The following is a 17,453-nucleotide window of genomic DNA, read 5'->3' as shown; positions in this document are numbered from 1 at the left end:
TCTATTATTATTCGACCTCTACTGTTATTATATGCATATTGGTTGGTTTTTGATTATATATAATAGTTGTAAATGAATTGCCATATAGATATCTCATGTACGGAACTATTTATATATATAACTATACAATAAACACGCTGTGTATAGATAGACAATGTACAGCACGACAGTCATACCAAATATAGTTACATTTTAAAGTTAGACTTTTTAATTGTAGCGAAATGTAGGAATGAAAGATTAAAATTTATGAGATATTTTGTGAAGTGAATTTTTTCATAAAAGTAATTTAAACTATGTATTTGTACTATATATTTATATATATGTGTATATGTCCACCAAATCTGGTCCGATTCTGACAATTTTGCAAATTTTGTCACTATTGGATTTGTTTTTATTAAAATCTTAACCTATTTACTTAGTCTGAATGCTGTAAAACATAAAACGTAAATGTTTTGTGTAAAACTAGTTAACCAGTGAGGTTTAAAACGGAATAACTATAAAATTGTTGTTACTTAGGTTTCAAACACCGGAATAATCATAGTGCAGCCAATTTTGGCGGCAAATAAGTAATTTAATGTTAGGTTAGGTTTTTGCGCGCCATTTTTCTAATACTCACTACGAAGTTTAGGAATGGTTCATTGATTAAAATAAAACAAAAATTGACTCTTTTTTTTAGTATTTTATTTTATTAATAACAATATGCATTTATAAAATTGTTTTTACATATGTACAAAAACTGAAATACACTAACTTGTTGGTTGTTATGAACTATTTTAAATTAATGGTCATTAAATTAGGTATCTACGTATATAATGGGGTCTAGATTATATTTGCGACATATTTCGATATAGAAAACAAACAATATCAATGCATTTAATAATATACTTGTAATTATCATTTAAATTTCAGTTGAAAACAATTTTTATATATTTTTATGGATTGTTACTTTAAATATATTGTAAATTATAGTTGGCACACAAGTCGAGATAGATGGCGTTATGTATTTCTTTTTATTTTTTTATTCTGGCAAGAAGTGTATTGTTAATGAAATTAAAAAAAACAAACAACCATAATGCATACATATATTTATGTGAAACTAAAGATTTATCATTATAATCTTCAATTAAAGTTAAATACATAGAACCCTACATCTTACCTTTTTTTTTTATTTACATATTGACTTAGTTACGATATATAAAATGCTATATTAATAATATGTATATATATTATTCGCGATCTGGGAAACTTGGTGTTATTGAAACCGATTTATAAATATTGTAAAGTTTTTGTTTCATAACAATACGGACACATAATTTCCTAATAGATGGCCTTAATACTGCATCAGTTATTGATAAATTATTGCTCTCTATTTGTTTGTCTGTATTTTATATTAATTATTATATAATGGGAATTCAGAGAGCTATGTTACTCGCCTCTTCGACAAGTTTTGTGAATTTCGGATGTATTGAAATCATTAAGAAGTAAGTCCATTAAATTCCCTTTAATTATAAAAGTATTGTTAAAAACTAACATATGAACATGTGTATGTATTTTATCGAATTATGTATTTTGCGGAAGTCCATCTCATTCTCTTCTTAATTGGTTTGGTCGCCAACATGAGTTTTCCACACTATATCCAAACTCTATTCATTGCCTGATGATGCCTCGTTCAGAGGCGAAACACATATCGGAATATGGGTGTAGATCAGTGGCGTAGTTAGGTAACCAAGGGCCCTGGGGCAAATCAAAAATAGGGCCACTGCTGAGCAGTGGGGCCCTACATTACAATTTTATTAAAACGCACATATCGCTATCCGTCAAATTGACAATTAGGAAAGAATTTAGGGGAATTCCGAAGGTATAACTTTCGAATTACTCTCAACTCAGTTGCCACGATTAAAGTTCATTTAGATCGAGATTTTCTAGTAAGGGTTCGAGGGATTAAGGGCCCCGGGGCACTAGCCCATAGGTAGCTACGCCACTGGTGTAGATCCAATAACAGTCGGAAATTGATCATCAATAGAGATAGAATCGTAACGCTTCCAGTAGCTGTGGTCAGGTTTCCACACTGAATATTTGTGGTCTCACACATGCTAATGGTAATAGAATTAAACAAAATAATACAAATCCATTAAGTATGTGAATGGTATATTATTTGAATCAACGTGATTATATACTATTCTTGTAACTACAATTTTATATAAATTGTACCTAATTTTAGGATAATTTTTGCTTATGAGAGACTCTTGTTGAGAATATCTACAATGCCTATTTATTCTAAGCTTTGCTTTTCTAAGATTGCCCATGAAATATGGTACAAAATTAAACATAATGCTATACACATTCTTTATCTATGGCGGCTAGTAGATATGCAATTTAAATTAAAATAGCAACACATGGTACAATGGGTGGTCACATGATGGTGTAAGGTCCGTAGCCTGTTCATGTAATTTTTTTATTGAGGCTTTTCGAGTCCTTGCCAGCTGCATTAGACCTGTAGCACTGCGCACATCTTTAACTACAGCATACAATGTAGCTCGCCTATATAGATCTATTTTGCTCGCCCTTTTTAAAAGTTCGCTACCTAGACCCGTTCATGTAGATACTTGATGATACTTCTATCAGGCAGCCCTTTAACTTAAATATAAAAATTTATTATCCAATATTTTCTTCCATATTTGAAAATAGTAAATTGGGTAGTGTATTCTGTAAGGAAATCTCTAAAATATGTTATTAAATCTCAAACTATGATGTATGTACATTGTTAAAGATCACGATTTAATATTGGTATGGCTGTGTGCCCGTACTTATGTTGTATTATTTTGTTATTACTTTAACTGCTTGATATAAGTTATCTTGTAATAAAATGTTGCAGAAAATTGTGTTGTTTTCTTTTTAAAATATATGTGATCTAATATAAGAACTAAAACATACAGTTTAGCCAAACGACATTTATAATGACAACGAGTGTGTTATACAATATTTGGTCTGTACTCGAAAAGAGAAGGACAGCTGAGGATTTTTTTGCCTTTTAATTAAACATGCATTAACTATCACCATGCTGTTCGCCTTTGGAATTCTCTACCTTACTCCATTCACTATTTTTAAGAATTCTGTTAAATCCCATTATCTCTCCACTTTAATTTTCCTGTCTCCTCTTGCTTTGTTTCTTGTTCCTTTGCATATATTATTGTTTTGTACTTGCATTTTTGTGTATTTATATATGTATGTATATATTTTATTTATAGTATAATGTGTGTTATTTTCTAACATTTATATGTATTATTATCCTATCCCTATTATTACCTTTATATATATATTCTTCCATTCTACTGATGCGCTACCTACTACTATTGTAGTATTTTCTCTACCTACAAAGGTTGTCTGGAAAGGATTGCTTCTTGTGATAAGACCGCCTTTTGTACATCTATATCTCTTTTCTATATAATTCTTATGTAAAATGATTCGTGCAATAAAGAGTTTATAAATAAATAAATAACACCGCGTCCCAAACTAAAAAATACTAATCTCTCTCCCACCTCCTCTGAACTGGAAGCCGGGTACACACATGCCTTGGTGGTCTAGCGGTTTGATGTTCGGGCCGTTTTGAGATCTTGCGTTTGTAATCGTATTAGGTTTACTATTTCATTCAATTCAGCCTATATCTATTCACTGTTGGATATAGGCCTTTCCCATTACTTTCCACCATGTGCGAACTTCCACTTTAATGATATCGTCGGTACTTTACTCTCCCTTAACCTATACGCGGACTCCACCCCATAACTTATGTCACATTAATTCAATTCATAGTATTGCATTCAAACAATACCTCATTTCAATGTCATCGATTTGTTTCAACATGTCGTAAACCTTGCTTTCTCCTGAATCTTTATTAGTTTTAAATTCTTCATAAATATAGAGAGCTAATAATTTACTTTCGTTGTGTCTACATTCACTTAAAAATCCTTTTAATAATGACCAAATGAAAACATCTCTACTTTTGTGGTAGTTGAAATATTGCCTAAAATAATCTGACATTAAATGAGAATAGATTTCTACAATGGAATCGAAATACCGTTTCGTAAGATCTTTGATTTCATAAGCCAAATATTTACCGAATGTTGACCCCACTATAACAACACCCTCATTTAACGTTCGTTCCGGATCTGAGAATATATCAGGCTTATGTTTAATACACTGTCTTATAGATTTACAATACAACATTGTTAGATGCAACTTCGTATATTTGTTAAAGTACTTCATCGTTGGTAACATTTCTTGCATCCATTCTGCAACTCTCTTAAAGACAGGTAAACTCGTAACATAAGCTCTGTCTAAAAATACTTTACTATATTTCAATGAAAGCAAAATATAATCCAACACTCTCAAAATGGTATGTCGGTTGACGCTCTCTGGCGATTGCCAAAGATGTTTTAATTTGTTTAAAAGCGGTTCCCCAATCAAAGTCATTCGTCGTTTCTGCAATTCTTCATTGCGACAAAGGAGCAAATACTTTACAATTACCCATAGATATATTTTAGTTATCGTCATATCAAATGTTTCTTCATTCGAAATATTATCTATCGCCAATTCATTGTTGATGAAATCTTCAACAATTTCTATTATAATTTCTTCATCTACATCACCCAATAGTGATTTGAGACTACGAATTACTCTTATTGCTGTATTTTTTCCAACCTTTCGAACAACTCTATACAGTATAGCGCAGTATTCAACTCTTATTATGAGTGGTATCATTTGTACTTGAAGAAGTGAATCTTGTAGTTTTTTATGTTTTTGTAGATCAAGTTCTGCTATGACTGGTTTAACAGTCTCCCAAATACGTCGGTCAAAAACATCCCCCTGATGTCGCATATATTTCAACGCATATTTGATTGAAAGTATGGGTCTCATAGTTATTGCTTTAGAAAATATTACTCCCTCCTGACCACTTCTAGAAGCAAGCATAAGCCCTAATTTAACCGTGCGACCTTCCATCATTAGTTTATCTATGTATTCACCAATCTTATTAGTTCTACAAATTAATATTTTATTAGCAATGGCTTTGACATCGGCTTCATTCCAAGCAATATCGTCTAAATTAAATTTTGGAATTGCTAAATGAACATTGGTCCATAACGCAGTTGCATATTGCTTTTGAATAATTGTGTTACGTTCCAATTTCTTTAGTCGTGTGTATATCGAAGGTCCTGCTAATAGTGCTACAGAGCGAGCTAGATCTGCATGAAATCTAGTAGCACATTGACTCTCAATGACTGCTAAATAATTTTCTGCTATGCCTCCCTGTTCTGAGAAGTAAACACTCAACTTACGTAGGAAGCTATCATGATGAATTTTACTTTTTACTAATTCACAAAAAATATTATTTTTCATTAATATTGAAGTGTCATGGCGTAAAGCATTTAGGTATGATGCATTATTTTTAATGTAACTAAAATTTTCCTGAAATAGTTCCTTACGAGCTATACGTGAAAGAAATAAACGGTTTAAGAGCTCACGGCAAATTGGAAGATTTTGATGTGTAAGTGAAACAATCATTGGTAATACACCAGGATATTTATCAGGACGTATATGATAGTCGTTCAACACATCGAGCAACTTTTGCAATTGTGTAACTGCCTGCGTAGGTTCCACATCCGAAGAGGGTAGTAGCATTTCTGGTAATTTTTCTGCGACACATTTTTTCTCTGTTGAATTCAGTTTATACTCAGTGAAAGTCGAGAATTTTTCTAGAAACTTAGTAAAAACTTCAGGAGGACAGTTGCTACTCGACAATATATGGCGCAGTACAACAGCGTGTAAACCCTCGTCACAGTTTACGTCAGACTTTGTACCATCTAAGCCAAGGCCTTGTGCAAATTTGAGGAACATTTGCCATATAGTTATTGGCATTTGCCAAACGTTTGCACGTTTCACCATGCTACGCACTACAGCGGAACGAACATGCGGGGGTTCGTTTGCATGGCATTTTAACAGTAGTTCAAGTAACTCTCCAATATTTTCTGGGTTACCACCACTTTTGCTAACTAAGACTAACATCATGTACTCGCGAATCTGTGAAGAACTTTCTGCTTGCATTTTTTTGCTAAGCTTTATAAAAGTTTTCTTAAAAGAAGAAAATCGATAGACATCGAATAGTTCATCTAAAGTAATCATTTGATGTTTACCTTTCCTCTTTATAAGTTTTCTTTTCTTTACTGATTTTAAGGAACGTTCTTCATCGTTATCTATGAACATATGATTATGGTTTTGAGAAATTTGCATTTCAGGTGGGCAAGGAGGTGAATACGGCCACTCATTTATTAATTCGCCAACAGATTTGTCCACAAACACTAGATTTTTGAAGGAACTTCTCTCGTCTTGCGGCAAACGAGTAATTAATGGTTCTAGATTTTTATATGAAAACCACGAATCAAGGTATTTCGCTCGAGCAAGTTTAAGCACTATGTTTTTCACTTCTGGGGCGGACAAGCATTTAGCTAACGTTTTCATATCCAGTAACATAGCTGTATAAAGTTCTGGTTTATCATAGAATCTACATCTGTGATTATTCATGATATATAGCGTTGCTGTAGGACTGAATCTTTTAAATTTGTTATTATTATAATATTTTTCTGTTATATCTAAAAATAACTCTGCCTCTGCTTTTAACAAAGATTTGAGACTATGGTAATATTTATGTTCATTGGATAAGTAAATAGACAACAATTTTTGATTCGTTGGCAACATTTCAAAGTATATCCTGATGACTTGTGGACACTTTTCACAAAGCAGTTTCATATGGTGAGGAGTTATCTTATCTAAAATGTTCACAGCCGCTTTGGAGATAAAGTCAGTGCTACAGTTCCAAAGAAATTTAAGAGCCACATCGATATTAGAAGAGTAATAAAGGTAAAACTCGTGACATCTCTCAACGTCACGCAATTTTATATAAATCCAATGTTTCATTTTGTTGACAGCAGTTGTTAACATGTCTGGGTACAGTCTGTCCTCTAAATATCCTGGATTTATGATATTCCGATATTGAGACTCCAACAACCAGGTACATCTAAGAGCTCTGCTCACGTACAAAATGTTGTCATCTTTTAAATTGTTTACAATGTATTGTACATGACGATACTTGGATGCAAGGTCTATCTTATAAAGGCGATCTATAACTGTATGTTCTGGAAGATTCTCTACAGATTCGAACGGTAGCCCCTGCTGGTAAGAATCGTTCACCAAACTGTTAAGGTGATGATGACGTTCACCCAAATTATTGCCGCATAAAGTAATTGGGATTGGAGTCGCCATCTGGAATAAATAAACACATTTGCTTAATAATACCGACTAGTGTCAAATAACGTTTGTACCAGTATATAAATTAAAAAATTAAATGATATAAATATACAATAAATAAATTAAATAACATATATTACGCATGAAAAAAGTCGACGAGCGACTAAGTAGGAAGACTACAACACGCTGAGCGCAACCGTTGTGTTTTAGTGCCCTTACTTAAATACTCAAGCCTCAATACATTATACACATACATACATACATTTTAATCTGAATGACCCCAAAAATCTTACAAAATAATATACAATGATTAACCCAATTTTGTCAACTGTCGATGTCGTAGTTAGTATATGCAACAAACATCACATACAATAATAGATGAAAACGACAAATGTAATTGACACTGAGGGGGGGGAAAGGGGATTGTTAGTAATGGGAACTAGTAACTCCCATTGCTAGCAATGTACCATGTCAGGTCGACCTTCCCTTGGTTCCCCCTGGAAACCATCGTGATAAATTCCTGGTGAATTTGTCACGATGGGGAAACTGACCTGACCTCATGTTCATCTTATCGTCCCCCACTGGTGCCCCGCCAGGGTAAATGGTTAGCGCAGGCGGTTGCAACATTCCATTATCATCCAAAAAAAAATTGACACTGGATTCAAATATACCTACCTAGTGACCAGAGTTGACTCTACTACTCCATCTGGGGTAAGAATCGAGAAGATATATTATTATAACATTCATAGTCACAAATTTTAATAGAAAAAAAAAAATATAATACATAACTACCAAATAGTCTAAAGTATCAGGATATGTGCTTACCTTATTCAATAGTTACGTAAATATTAACTTCACTCAATGCAATAGCTTTATTAATTGTATTTAGCAAACACGAACCGCATGTTACATTCACAATTCCACTATTTAAAAAAATGAGACACTGCAATTTGCTAAAATAACAGCGGCCTTGGTTCCGCTAAGCATTCAAAATAGACATTCGTAAACACATACAAATTTGTATCTAGATATATGTATGTCTACACACTACATGGATCTACGGACACGTTTTTATTTATGAACCTAGCTGTACCTGCGACTTCGTCCGTGTGGAATTTAACTTTATTTTTCTAAATAAAAGAAGCCTAAGCTACTTCTTATTTCATCAGCTATCTGCCAATAAAAGTCTCGTCAAAATCGGTCTAGCCATTTCAGATTAACCGGAACAAACAGACAGACAAAAATAGTAAAAAATGACATTTTGGTGTATATACCGTATCTGTATTCATGTACGTATGCATGTAGTAAAAAACGGTTATTTCAATATAACAAACAGACACTCCAATTTTGTTTATATGTACATATAGATGATGATAGAATACAGCCTTCGCCTACGGTAACGGTACTGCATCAAAGAAATAGCAGGGGAAAACTGGATGAAGGGTAGCTACAAATAGAAGATCATGGAACGAGTTGGAGCAGGCTTTTTCGTGGAGTCTCATGTGGGGAACCATATATAAAGAAACAAAATTAATTAAACTTGAAATATAAAAAAAACATTAAAAAAAATCTATCACTGTCATGTGAGTTTGTTGTCAATATTTGTAGATTGTCAAATTTATTACAGAAAACTAAAGCATTACAACCAAAAATTCTTATGTATTATTGGATTAAAGAATATAAATAAATAAGAAAAAAAAAACTAAAGAATATATACAGTGTAAAATTACTTCAGAAAAACTTAAAAATTTATCAGGATTCAAGTATTTGACTTAAGTATTTATATATATGTGTATATGTCCACCATATCTGGTCCAATTTTATAATTGTGTGCAAATTTTGTTACTATTCGATTTGTTTTTATTAAAATCCTAACCTATTTACTTAGTATAATTGCTGTAAAATATAAAACATAAATGTTTGGTGTAAAATTAGTTAACTAGTGAGGTTTAAAACGGAATAACCATAAAATTGTTGTTTTTGGCGGCAAAAATAATTTGATAATGGTAACGGAATTAAACAAAAAAATACAAATCCTTTAAGTATGTAAATGGTATATTGAATCAACGTGATTATATGCTTTATTCGTAACTAAAACTTTGTATAAATTGTAATATTTGTAAGATAATTTTTGCTTATGAGAGTACTCTTATTAAGAATAGCTACAATGTCTATTTATTCTAAGTGTGTGAAACACTGCCTTACTTCTGATGGTCGTGGGTCCGGTTCTCATACAATATAAATCAGTTATTTACTACTGATAGTAGAAGCTCTAGTAAGTATAACATTAATATCATATCGGACTATATTTCATTGAGATATTACTTCTGTAATTGTGTTAAGTTTATTATTAGTTTCTTCAAACATTTGTTTCGAAACTCTATGATTACGTGTCATTGCATCATTTCATAGTATTGCATTAAAAAAACACCTCATTTCTATGTCATCAGTTTCCTTCAATATTTTATAAAGTTCGTTTCGTCCTGATTCTTTATTAGTTTTAAATTCTTCATAAATATATAGAGCTAATAATTTACTTTCGTTGTGTCTACATTCACTTAAAAATCCTTTTAATAATGACCAAATGAAAACATCTCTACTTTCGTCGTAGTTGAAATATTGCCTAAAATAATCTGACATTAAACTAGAATAGATTTCTACAATGGAATCGAAATACCGTTTCGTAAGATCTTTGATTTCATAAGCCAAATATTTACCGAATGTTGACCCCACTATAACAACTCCCTCATTTAACGTTCGTTCCGGATCTGAGAATATATCAGGCTTATGTTTAATACACTGTCTTATAGATTTACAATACAACATCGTTAGATGCAACTTCACATATTTGTTGAAGTACTTCATCGTTGGTAACATTTCTTGCATCCATTCTGCAACTCTCTTAAAGACAGGTAAACTCGTAACATAAGCACTGTCTAAAAATACTTTACTATATTTCAATGAAAGCAAAATATAATCCAACACTCTCAAAATGGTATGTCGGTTGACGCTCTCTGGCGATTGCCAAAGATGTTTTAATTTGTTTAAAAGCGGTTCCCCAATCAAAGTCATTCGTCGTTTCTGCAATTCTTCATTGCGACAAAGGAGCAAATATTTTACAATTACCCATAGATATATTTCGATTATCATCATATCAAATATTTCTTCATTCGAAATATTATCTATCGCCAATTGGTTGTTGATGAAATCTTCAACGATTTCTATTATAATTTCTTCATGTATTTCACCTAATAGTGACTTGAGACCTCGAATTACTCTTATTGCTGTATTTTTATGGACCTTTCGTATAACCCTATACAATATAGCGCAGTATTCAACTCTTATTATGAGTGGTATCATTTGTACTTTAAGGAGTGTATCTTGTAGTTTTTTATGTTTTTGTAAATCAAGTTCCGTTATGACTGGTTTAACAATCTCCCAAACACGTTGGTCAAAAACATTACCCTGATGTCGCATATATTTCAACGCATATTTTATTGAAAGTATGGGTCTAATAGTTATTGCTTTAGAAAATATTACTCCCTCCTGACCACTTCTAGAAGCAAGCATAAGCCCTAATTTAACCGTGCGACCTTCCATCATTAGTTTATCTATGTATTCACCAATCTTATTAGTTCTACAAATTAATATTCTATTAGCAATGGCTTTGGCATCGGCTTCATTCCAAGCAATATCGTCTAAATTAAATTTTGGAATTGCTAAATGAACATTGGCCCATAACGCAGTTGCATATTGCTTTTGAATAATTGTGTTACGTTCCAATTTCTTTAGTCGTGTGTATATCGAAGGTCCTGCTAATAGTGCTACAGAGCGAGCTAGATCTGCACGAAATCTAGTAGCACATTGACTCTCAATTACTGCTAAATAATTTTCTGCTATGCCTCCCTGTTCTGAGAAGTAAACACTCAACTTACGTAGGAAGCCATCATGATGAATTTTACTTTTTACTAAGTCACAAAAAATATTATTATTGATTAATATTGAAGTGTCATGGCGTAAAGCATTTAGGTATGATGCATTATTTTTAATGTAACTGAAATTTTCCTGAAATAGTTCCTTACGAGCTATACGTGAAAGAAATAAACGGTTTAAGAGCTCACGGCAAATTGGAAGATTTTGATGTGCAAGTGAAACAATCATTGGTAATACACCAGGATATTTATCAGGACGTATATGATAGTCGTTCAATACATCGAGTAACTTTTGCAATTGTGTAACTGCCTGCGTGGGTTCCACATCTGAAGAGGGTAGTAGCATTTCTGGTAATATTTCTGCGAGACATTTTTTCTCTGTTGAATTTAGTTTGTACTCAGTGAAAGTCGAGAATTTTTCTAGAAACTTAGTAAAAACTTCAGGAGGACAGTTGCTACTCGACAAAATATGGCGCAGTACAACAGCGTGTAAACCCTCGTCACAGTTTACGTCAGACTTTGTACCATCTAAGCCAAGGCCTTGTGCAAATTTGAGGAACATTTGCCATATAGTTATTGGCATTTGCCAAACGTTTGCACGTTTCACCATGCTACGCACTACAGCGGAACGAACATGCGGGGGTTCGTTTGCATGGCATCTTAATAGTAGTTCAAGTAACTCTCCAATATTTTCTGTGTGACCACCACTTTTGCTAACTAAGACTAACATCATGTACTCGCGAATCTGTGAAGAACTTTCTGCTTGCATTTTTTTGCTAAGCTTTATAAAAGTTTTCTTAAAAGAAGAAAATCGATAGACATCGAATAGTTCATCTAAAGTAGTCATTCGATGTTTATCTTCCCACTTTATTAATTTTCTTTTCTTTAAAAGTGATTTAAAGCATATTTTTTCCAAATATTCATAGCTACCTACGTCTTCGAATATATGATCATCGTTTTGAGAAATTTGCACTTTAGGTGGGTAAGGAGGTGAATACGGCCACTCATTTATTAATTGGCCAACAGATTTGTCTACAAACACCAGATTTTTGAAGGAACTTCTCTCATCTTTCGGCAAACGAATAATTAATGGTTCTAAATTTTTATATGAAAACCACGAATCAAGGTATTTCGCTCGAGCAAGTTTAAGCACTATGTTTTTCACTTCTGGGACGGACAAGCATTTAGCTAACGTTTTCATATCCAGTAACATAGCTGTATAAAGTTCTGGTTTATCATAGAATCTACATCTGTGATTATTCATGATATATAGCGTTGCTGTAGGACTGAATCTTTTAAATTTGTTATTATTATAATATTTTTCTGTTATATCTAAAAATAATTCTGCTTCTGCTTTTAACAAAGACCTGAGACTATGGTAATATTTATATTCATGGGATAAGTAAATAGACAACAATTTTTGATTCGTTGGTAATATTTCAAAGTATATCCTGATGACTTGTGGACAGTTTTCACAAAGTAGTTTCATATGGTGAGGAGTTATCTTATCTAAAATGTTCACAGCTGCTTTGGAGATGAAGTCAGTGCTACAGTTCCAAAGAAATTTAACAGCTACATCGATATTAGATGAGTAATAAAGGTAAATCTCTTGACATCTCTCAACGTCACGCAATTTTATATAAATCCAATGTTTCATTTTGTTAACAGCAGTTGTTAACATGTCTGGGTACAGTCTGTCCTCTAAATATCCTGGATTTATGATATTCCGATATTGAGACTCCAACAACCAGGTACATCTAAGAGCTCTGCTCACGTACAAAATGTTGTCATCTTTTAAATTGTTTACAATGTATTGTACATGACGATACTTGGATGCAAGGTCTATCTTATAAAGGCGATCTATAACTGTATGTTCTGGAAGATTCTCTACAGATTCGAACGGTAGCCCCTGCTGGTAAGAATCGTTCACCAAACTGTTAAGGTGATGATGACGTTCACCCAAATTATTGCCGCATAAAGTAATTGGGATTGGAGTCGCCATCTGGAATAAATAAACACATTTGCTTAATAATACCGACTAGTGTTATTTAAACTTTGTACCAGATAATGCGTAAATAAATGAAATAACATATATTACGCATGAAAAAGTCATTTATGCCGGTACTTTCGTTTCATTTATTTTTGTAGACGAGGGAGTAACTATCCCTATTTACTCCCTCGTCTACAAAAATAAGTAAGACTAAAACGTAACCATTGTGTTTTAGTCCCCCTAGTTAGGTACTCAAGGCTTACATACATTTTATTCTGAATGACCCCAAAAATCTTACAAAATAATGGACAATGATTAACCCAATTTTGTCAACTAACGATGTTGTAGTGAACGCAACAAAAATCACAAAAGTGTCTGATCTGACTGACTCTCCAATGATATAAACGCCAAATACAAAACAAATTAAACACGAGAGACATTGACACTTGATTCAAATAGACCTACCTAGTGATGTATAGTCCATAGTTAACTCTACTACTCCATCTGGGGTAAGAACCGTGAAGATACATTATTTTAACTTTCATAGTCATACAATTTTAATACAGTATACATTTATATCGTACCTAGGCAATACGCAGAAAGTACCTATTAACGTATATACTCACCTTTATCAATATTTATGTAAATATTAACTTCACTCATGTAAATAATAACTTTATTAATTGTATTTAGCAAATACGAACCGCATGTTACCTTCACAATTTCACTATATAAAAAAATGAGACACTGCAGTTTGCTAAAATAACAGCGGCCTTGGTTCCGCTAAGCATTCAAAATAGACATTCGTGACCACATATAATGTACCTAGGTATGTATCTACACACTACATGCAAATGTCTACGGACATGTTTTTATCTATGAAACGGTGATGGAATGCCGCCTTCGTCTACGGTAACCGTACTACATCAAACAAATAGCAGGAAAAACTGTATGAAGTTCTTCACCCAGTTTTTCCTGCTATTTGTTTGAAACAAACAGAAGATCATGGTACAAGTTGGAGCCGGCTTTTTCGGTGGAGTCTCATGTGGGAACTATAAGTATATAATAACTATAATAATAAACCAAATATAAAGAAACTAAATTAATTAAACTTGAAATATAAATTTACGCCATTTAAGCTTTTACTACCGCAGCTTCGCAAAGCATTGAGTTTATTTAATAAAAAATATCTGTTCTTTTTAATAAAATATATCCTACGTTCAATCTAATACCTTCAAGAACATGTGTACAAAATTTCATGATGATCGGTTCAGTAGTTTTTGCGTGAAAGCGTAACTAACATCCCTATTTTTACATTTATAATATTGGTAAGGATTGTAATTAAAAAAATATATAATTACATGTATGAAAAATGAAGCTTAAATAAAAAAAATTAACGGTACTACCTTATGGCGCACCAGTGAAAAATGATTATGTTAGAATGATTATCGTAGATCTTAATAGTCAATAGATCTGACACCACAATAGTTGATTGTTGATGACTGGTACTGGTACATTGAATGGACTAGAGATGATCGCGTGGGAGAAACCTTATAGCAAAAAGTAATCAAACTCTAGTCCCATTATTACCGTCATTGTCCGCAGGTATTTTAGTTGTCCGGAATGATAACACATAAGACAAGAAATTATAGTGTCGTCCACACTAGGTTGACAAGTAGGTAAATGGCAATAGGCTTGTATCTAAATAATAATGATATAAAAAAAAAGAGAAAATATGGTGTTCATATGCATTTATATATAGTTGATTAATAATTACTTATTTTAATCAGCATGCCGATCTGAGTGTCGTCCCGACAAAATAATCTTAAATGTATATATTTAGAATGGAAAACATATAAATCCTAACATAATTAAGGCCTTATTAAAAAAAAATATTAAGGATTTTCAAATACACTAAAGAACTGGCTGTACGTTTTAGAAAACTTTGCCTGCGTAGATACCGAATATTAAAAACAACAACAAAATATGAAAAAAGAGATGTCACTGTCTTGTGAATTGGTTGTCATTATTTGTCAATTGCCAAATTTATTGTAGAAAATTGAAAACATTACAGCTTTTTAGCTGTAATCTTTTTTATTATTAGCTTAAAGAATATAGTTAAATAAGAAAAAACTAAGCAATATTTTACAGTAAAATGACTTCAGAAACACGTACAATTTTATCAGGATTCAAGTATTTGACTGGTGACAATGAACAGCTTTGTAGGTTATGTTTAGGTACAACAAAACGCCAAGAAATGTCGTTCGAAGACGCTGTGAGGCTACAAAAGAGTTATATCGACGAAACCGTGACATTAGGAGAAATATTTGATAGCCTTGGTGTAAGTATTCATCACGAAAATTAGATATCATTATGTCCAACTTTCGTCCCAAGTACTGGCAACGATCTTATAAGATTTTAACCATCTATTACAGACTTGTGTCAGTACATGTGAATTATTAAGAACTTAGAATAGCAAACAGCTTAACGGGTCACCTGATAATACGTGGCAAACCATAGCCTATACAAGTAGTACATTATAACATAATTTATTTATATATTTGTATTATACATGAACAGTATCATGTTATTGTGTGAATTACCCTGAGTTGATCATGAATTACGATTCAGAGCTAACATGTTATACCTGAATATCCTGTAATTTCACTGCCATATCTCATTCTGTCACTGAAATACAACTTATAAAACAAGTTTCATGACAGGTGTAAATAGGTGGGTCGGAGGTGCCCATGCCAGAGTAACTTTTGGTAAATAAAGATCAAATGTATTGTAATGAAATTATTATAATCTATTTTAGGGCTCCAGAGAATCAGAATTGCCAAATGTACTTTGTAGTGATTGTGCAAAGATAGTTATCAATTCATATTTATTTAAGAAGCTTTGTGAATACTCCAACAATAAGTGGAATGAAGTCATAGGTAGACTTGAAGAGAGTTTAAATAAAGCTGATATTGTTGGGCAGAATGTTATGACTGTCTACATTCTTGTAAATCAAGATGACAATATGATACTTACAAGCAGAAAAAATCACTTAACAAGAAACAGAAAAACAGTGTTAACAAAAATAAAAAATATATTAAAAAGCAGGCAGTCCTATGTTAAAGGTAAAAAAAAGGTAAATAATGCTATAATATGTGAAGATTGTGGTGAGACATTTGCATCAAACTGTCTTCTATCAAAACATAACATGAAAGTACATCACAAAAATAAGAATCTTTGTCTCCAATGCTCAAAAGTTTTTGCAACACCACTCCAATTAGAGGAGCATGCGGAAAGAGTTCATTATCCAAAGAAAATACAATGTTCAAAATGTAATAAAATGTTCAGCACAGAAAGGATGTTAAAATATCATGACAAACTACATCACATAGCTGCTATTTGTAAATTATGTTTTGTTCAGTTTCCCTCTAAAAAGGATTTAAGAGCTCATTTATACAAGCATGATGTGAATAAATGCCCAAAGTGCAGTAAGACATTTCTAAATAAATATACATTTAGATTTCATCTGAAAATATGTGGCAACACTGAAGAGAAGCAACCCAGTTTCTTCTGTGACATTTGTAAGAAGGGATATGTTCGTAAAAATGGTTTAAAAACTCATTTGAAGACCGACCATGGATTTGGGAATGTGCTATCATGCAATTGGTGTGGTAAGAAATATGATGCTGTAAGTCGATTGAGGAATCATATTGTAAAACATACCAAAGAGAAAAACTTCCATTGTGATCAGTGTGGTGGGAAATTTGTAACACAAGCTGCTTTGGTGTATCATATAAGGCTTCATACAGGGGAAAGACCATTTCCTTGCAACTTATGTGATGAACGCTTTTTGTCAGCTTCCAGAAGAATGGACCACAAGCGCCGAGTACATTTTGGTCCAACAAAGGAGTGCCCAGTCTGTCATGTGATGTTTGTTACTGGGAGTAGATTGAGAAAACATGTCCAAAAACATTATAATCCACATAGTAAACTTTATGTTTTTGATGTTAACAAAGAACAGAAAGAAAACTGTAATTATGAACAATAGATGTGCAATCCAGATTGCACAAATTATGATATATAAGGGGGAAGTCACCCAAGATGCCTATGCTTTACAGTACAAGCTTTATAGGCTTGCATTGTAATCTATATGTAGATCATCTTTAAAAAAAATTAGTCTCTCTGCTAGCAATAATAAAACACTGAAGCAATGTTTATAAAGTGGCATAGTT

At 32.6% G+C, this 17,453-nt stretch overlaps 3 protein-coding genes across 3 annotated transcripts; 1 reads left to right on the top strand and 2 right to left on the bottom strand.

The window, feature by feature from the left end:
- Positions 1-3,783: 3,783 nt before the first annotated feature.
- LOC131848625 (uncharacterized) lies at positions 3,784-7,314 on the bottom strand. Its single transcript, XM_059198550.1, has one exon. The coding sequence runs from the start codon at positions 7,312-7,314 to the stop codon at positions 3,805-3,807; it is 3,510 nt and encodes a 1,169-aa protein (XP_059054533.1). The 3' UTR covers positions 3,784-3,804.
- A 2,281-nt stretch (positions 7,315-9,595) lies between these two features.
- LOC131848607 (uncharacterized) lies at positions 9,596-13,233 on the bottom strand. The gene has a single exon (XM_059198528.1). The coding sequence runs from the start codon at positions 13,231-13,233 to the stop codon at positions 9,706-9,708; it is 3,528 nt and encodes a 1,175-aa protein (XP_059054511.1). The 3' UTR covers positions 9,596-9,705.
- A 2,038-nt stretch (positions 13,234-15,271) lies between these two features.
- On the top strand, positions 15,272-17,353 carry LOC131848749 (zinc finger protein 26-like). Its single transcript, XM_059198687.1, has 2 exons — positions 15,272-15,562; positions 16,040-17,353. The coding sequence occupies exons 1-2, from the start codon at positions 15,377-15,379 to the stop codon at positions 17,267-17,269; spliced, it is 1,416 nt and encodes a 471-aa protein (XP_059054670.1). The 5' UTR covers positions 15,272-15,376; the 3' UTR covers positions 17,270-17,353.
- The last annotated feature ends 100 nt before the right edge of the window (positions 17,354-17,453 follow it).

This window comes from Achroia grisella, unplaced genomic scaffold, assembly GCF_030625045.1.
Source record: "Achroia grisella isolate CSIRO2021 unplaced genomic scaffold, CSIRO_AGI_Agris_v1 utg1090, whole genome shotgun sequence".
NCBI classification, from domain to species: Eukaryota; Metazoa; Arthropoda; class Insecta; order Lepidoptera; family Pyralidae; genus Achroia; species Achroia grisella.
The sequence above is the reverse complement of the archived record's forward strand: the minus strand, read 5'-3'. Positions and strand labels throughout refer to the sequence as shown.

What these genes read in the sequence shown, in the direction of transcription:
- LOC131848625 (XM_059198550.1), bottom strand. Translation starts at nt 7,314, where the DNA reads ATGGCGACTCCAATCCCAATTACTTTATGCGGCAATAATTTGGGTGAA.
- LOC131848607 (XM_059198528.1), bottom strand. Translation starts at nt 13,233, where the DNA reads ATGGCGACTCCAATCCCAATTACTTTATGCGGCAATAATTTGGGTGAA.
- LOC131848749 (XM_059198687.1), top strand. Translation starts at nt 15,377, where the DNA reads ATGACTTCAGAAACACGTACAATTTTATCAGGATTCAAGTATTTGACT. An exon ending in AAATATTTGATAGCCTTGGT is followed by an intron (nt 15,563 to 16,039) that starts GTAAGTATTCAT and finishes AATCTATTTTAG; the next exon opens with GGCTCCAGAGAATCAGAATT.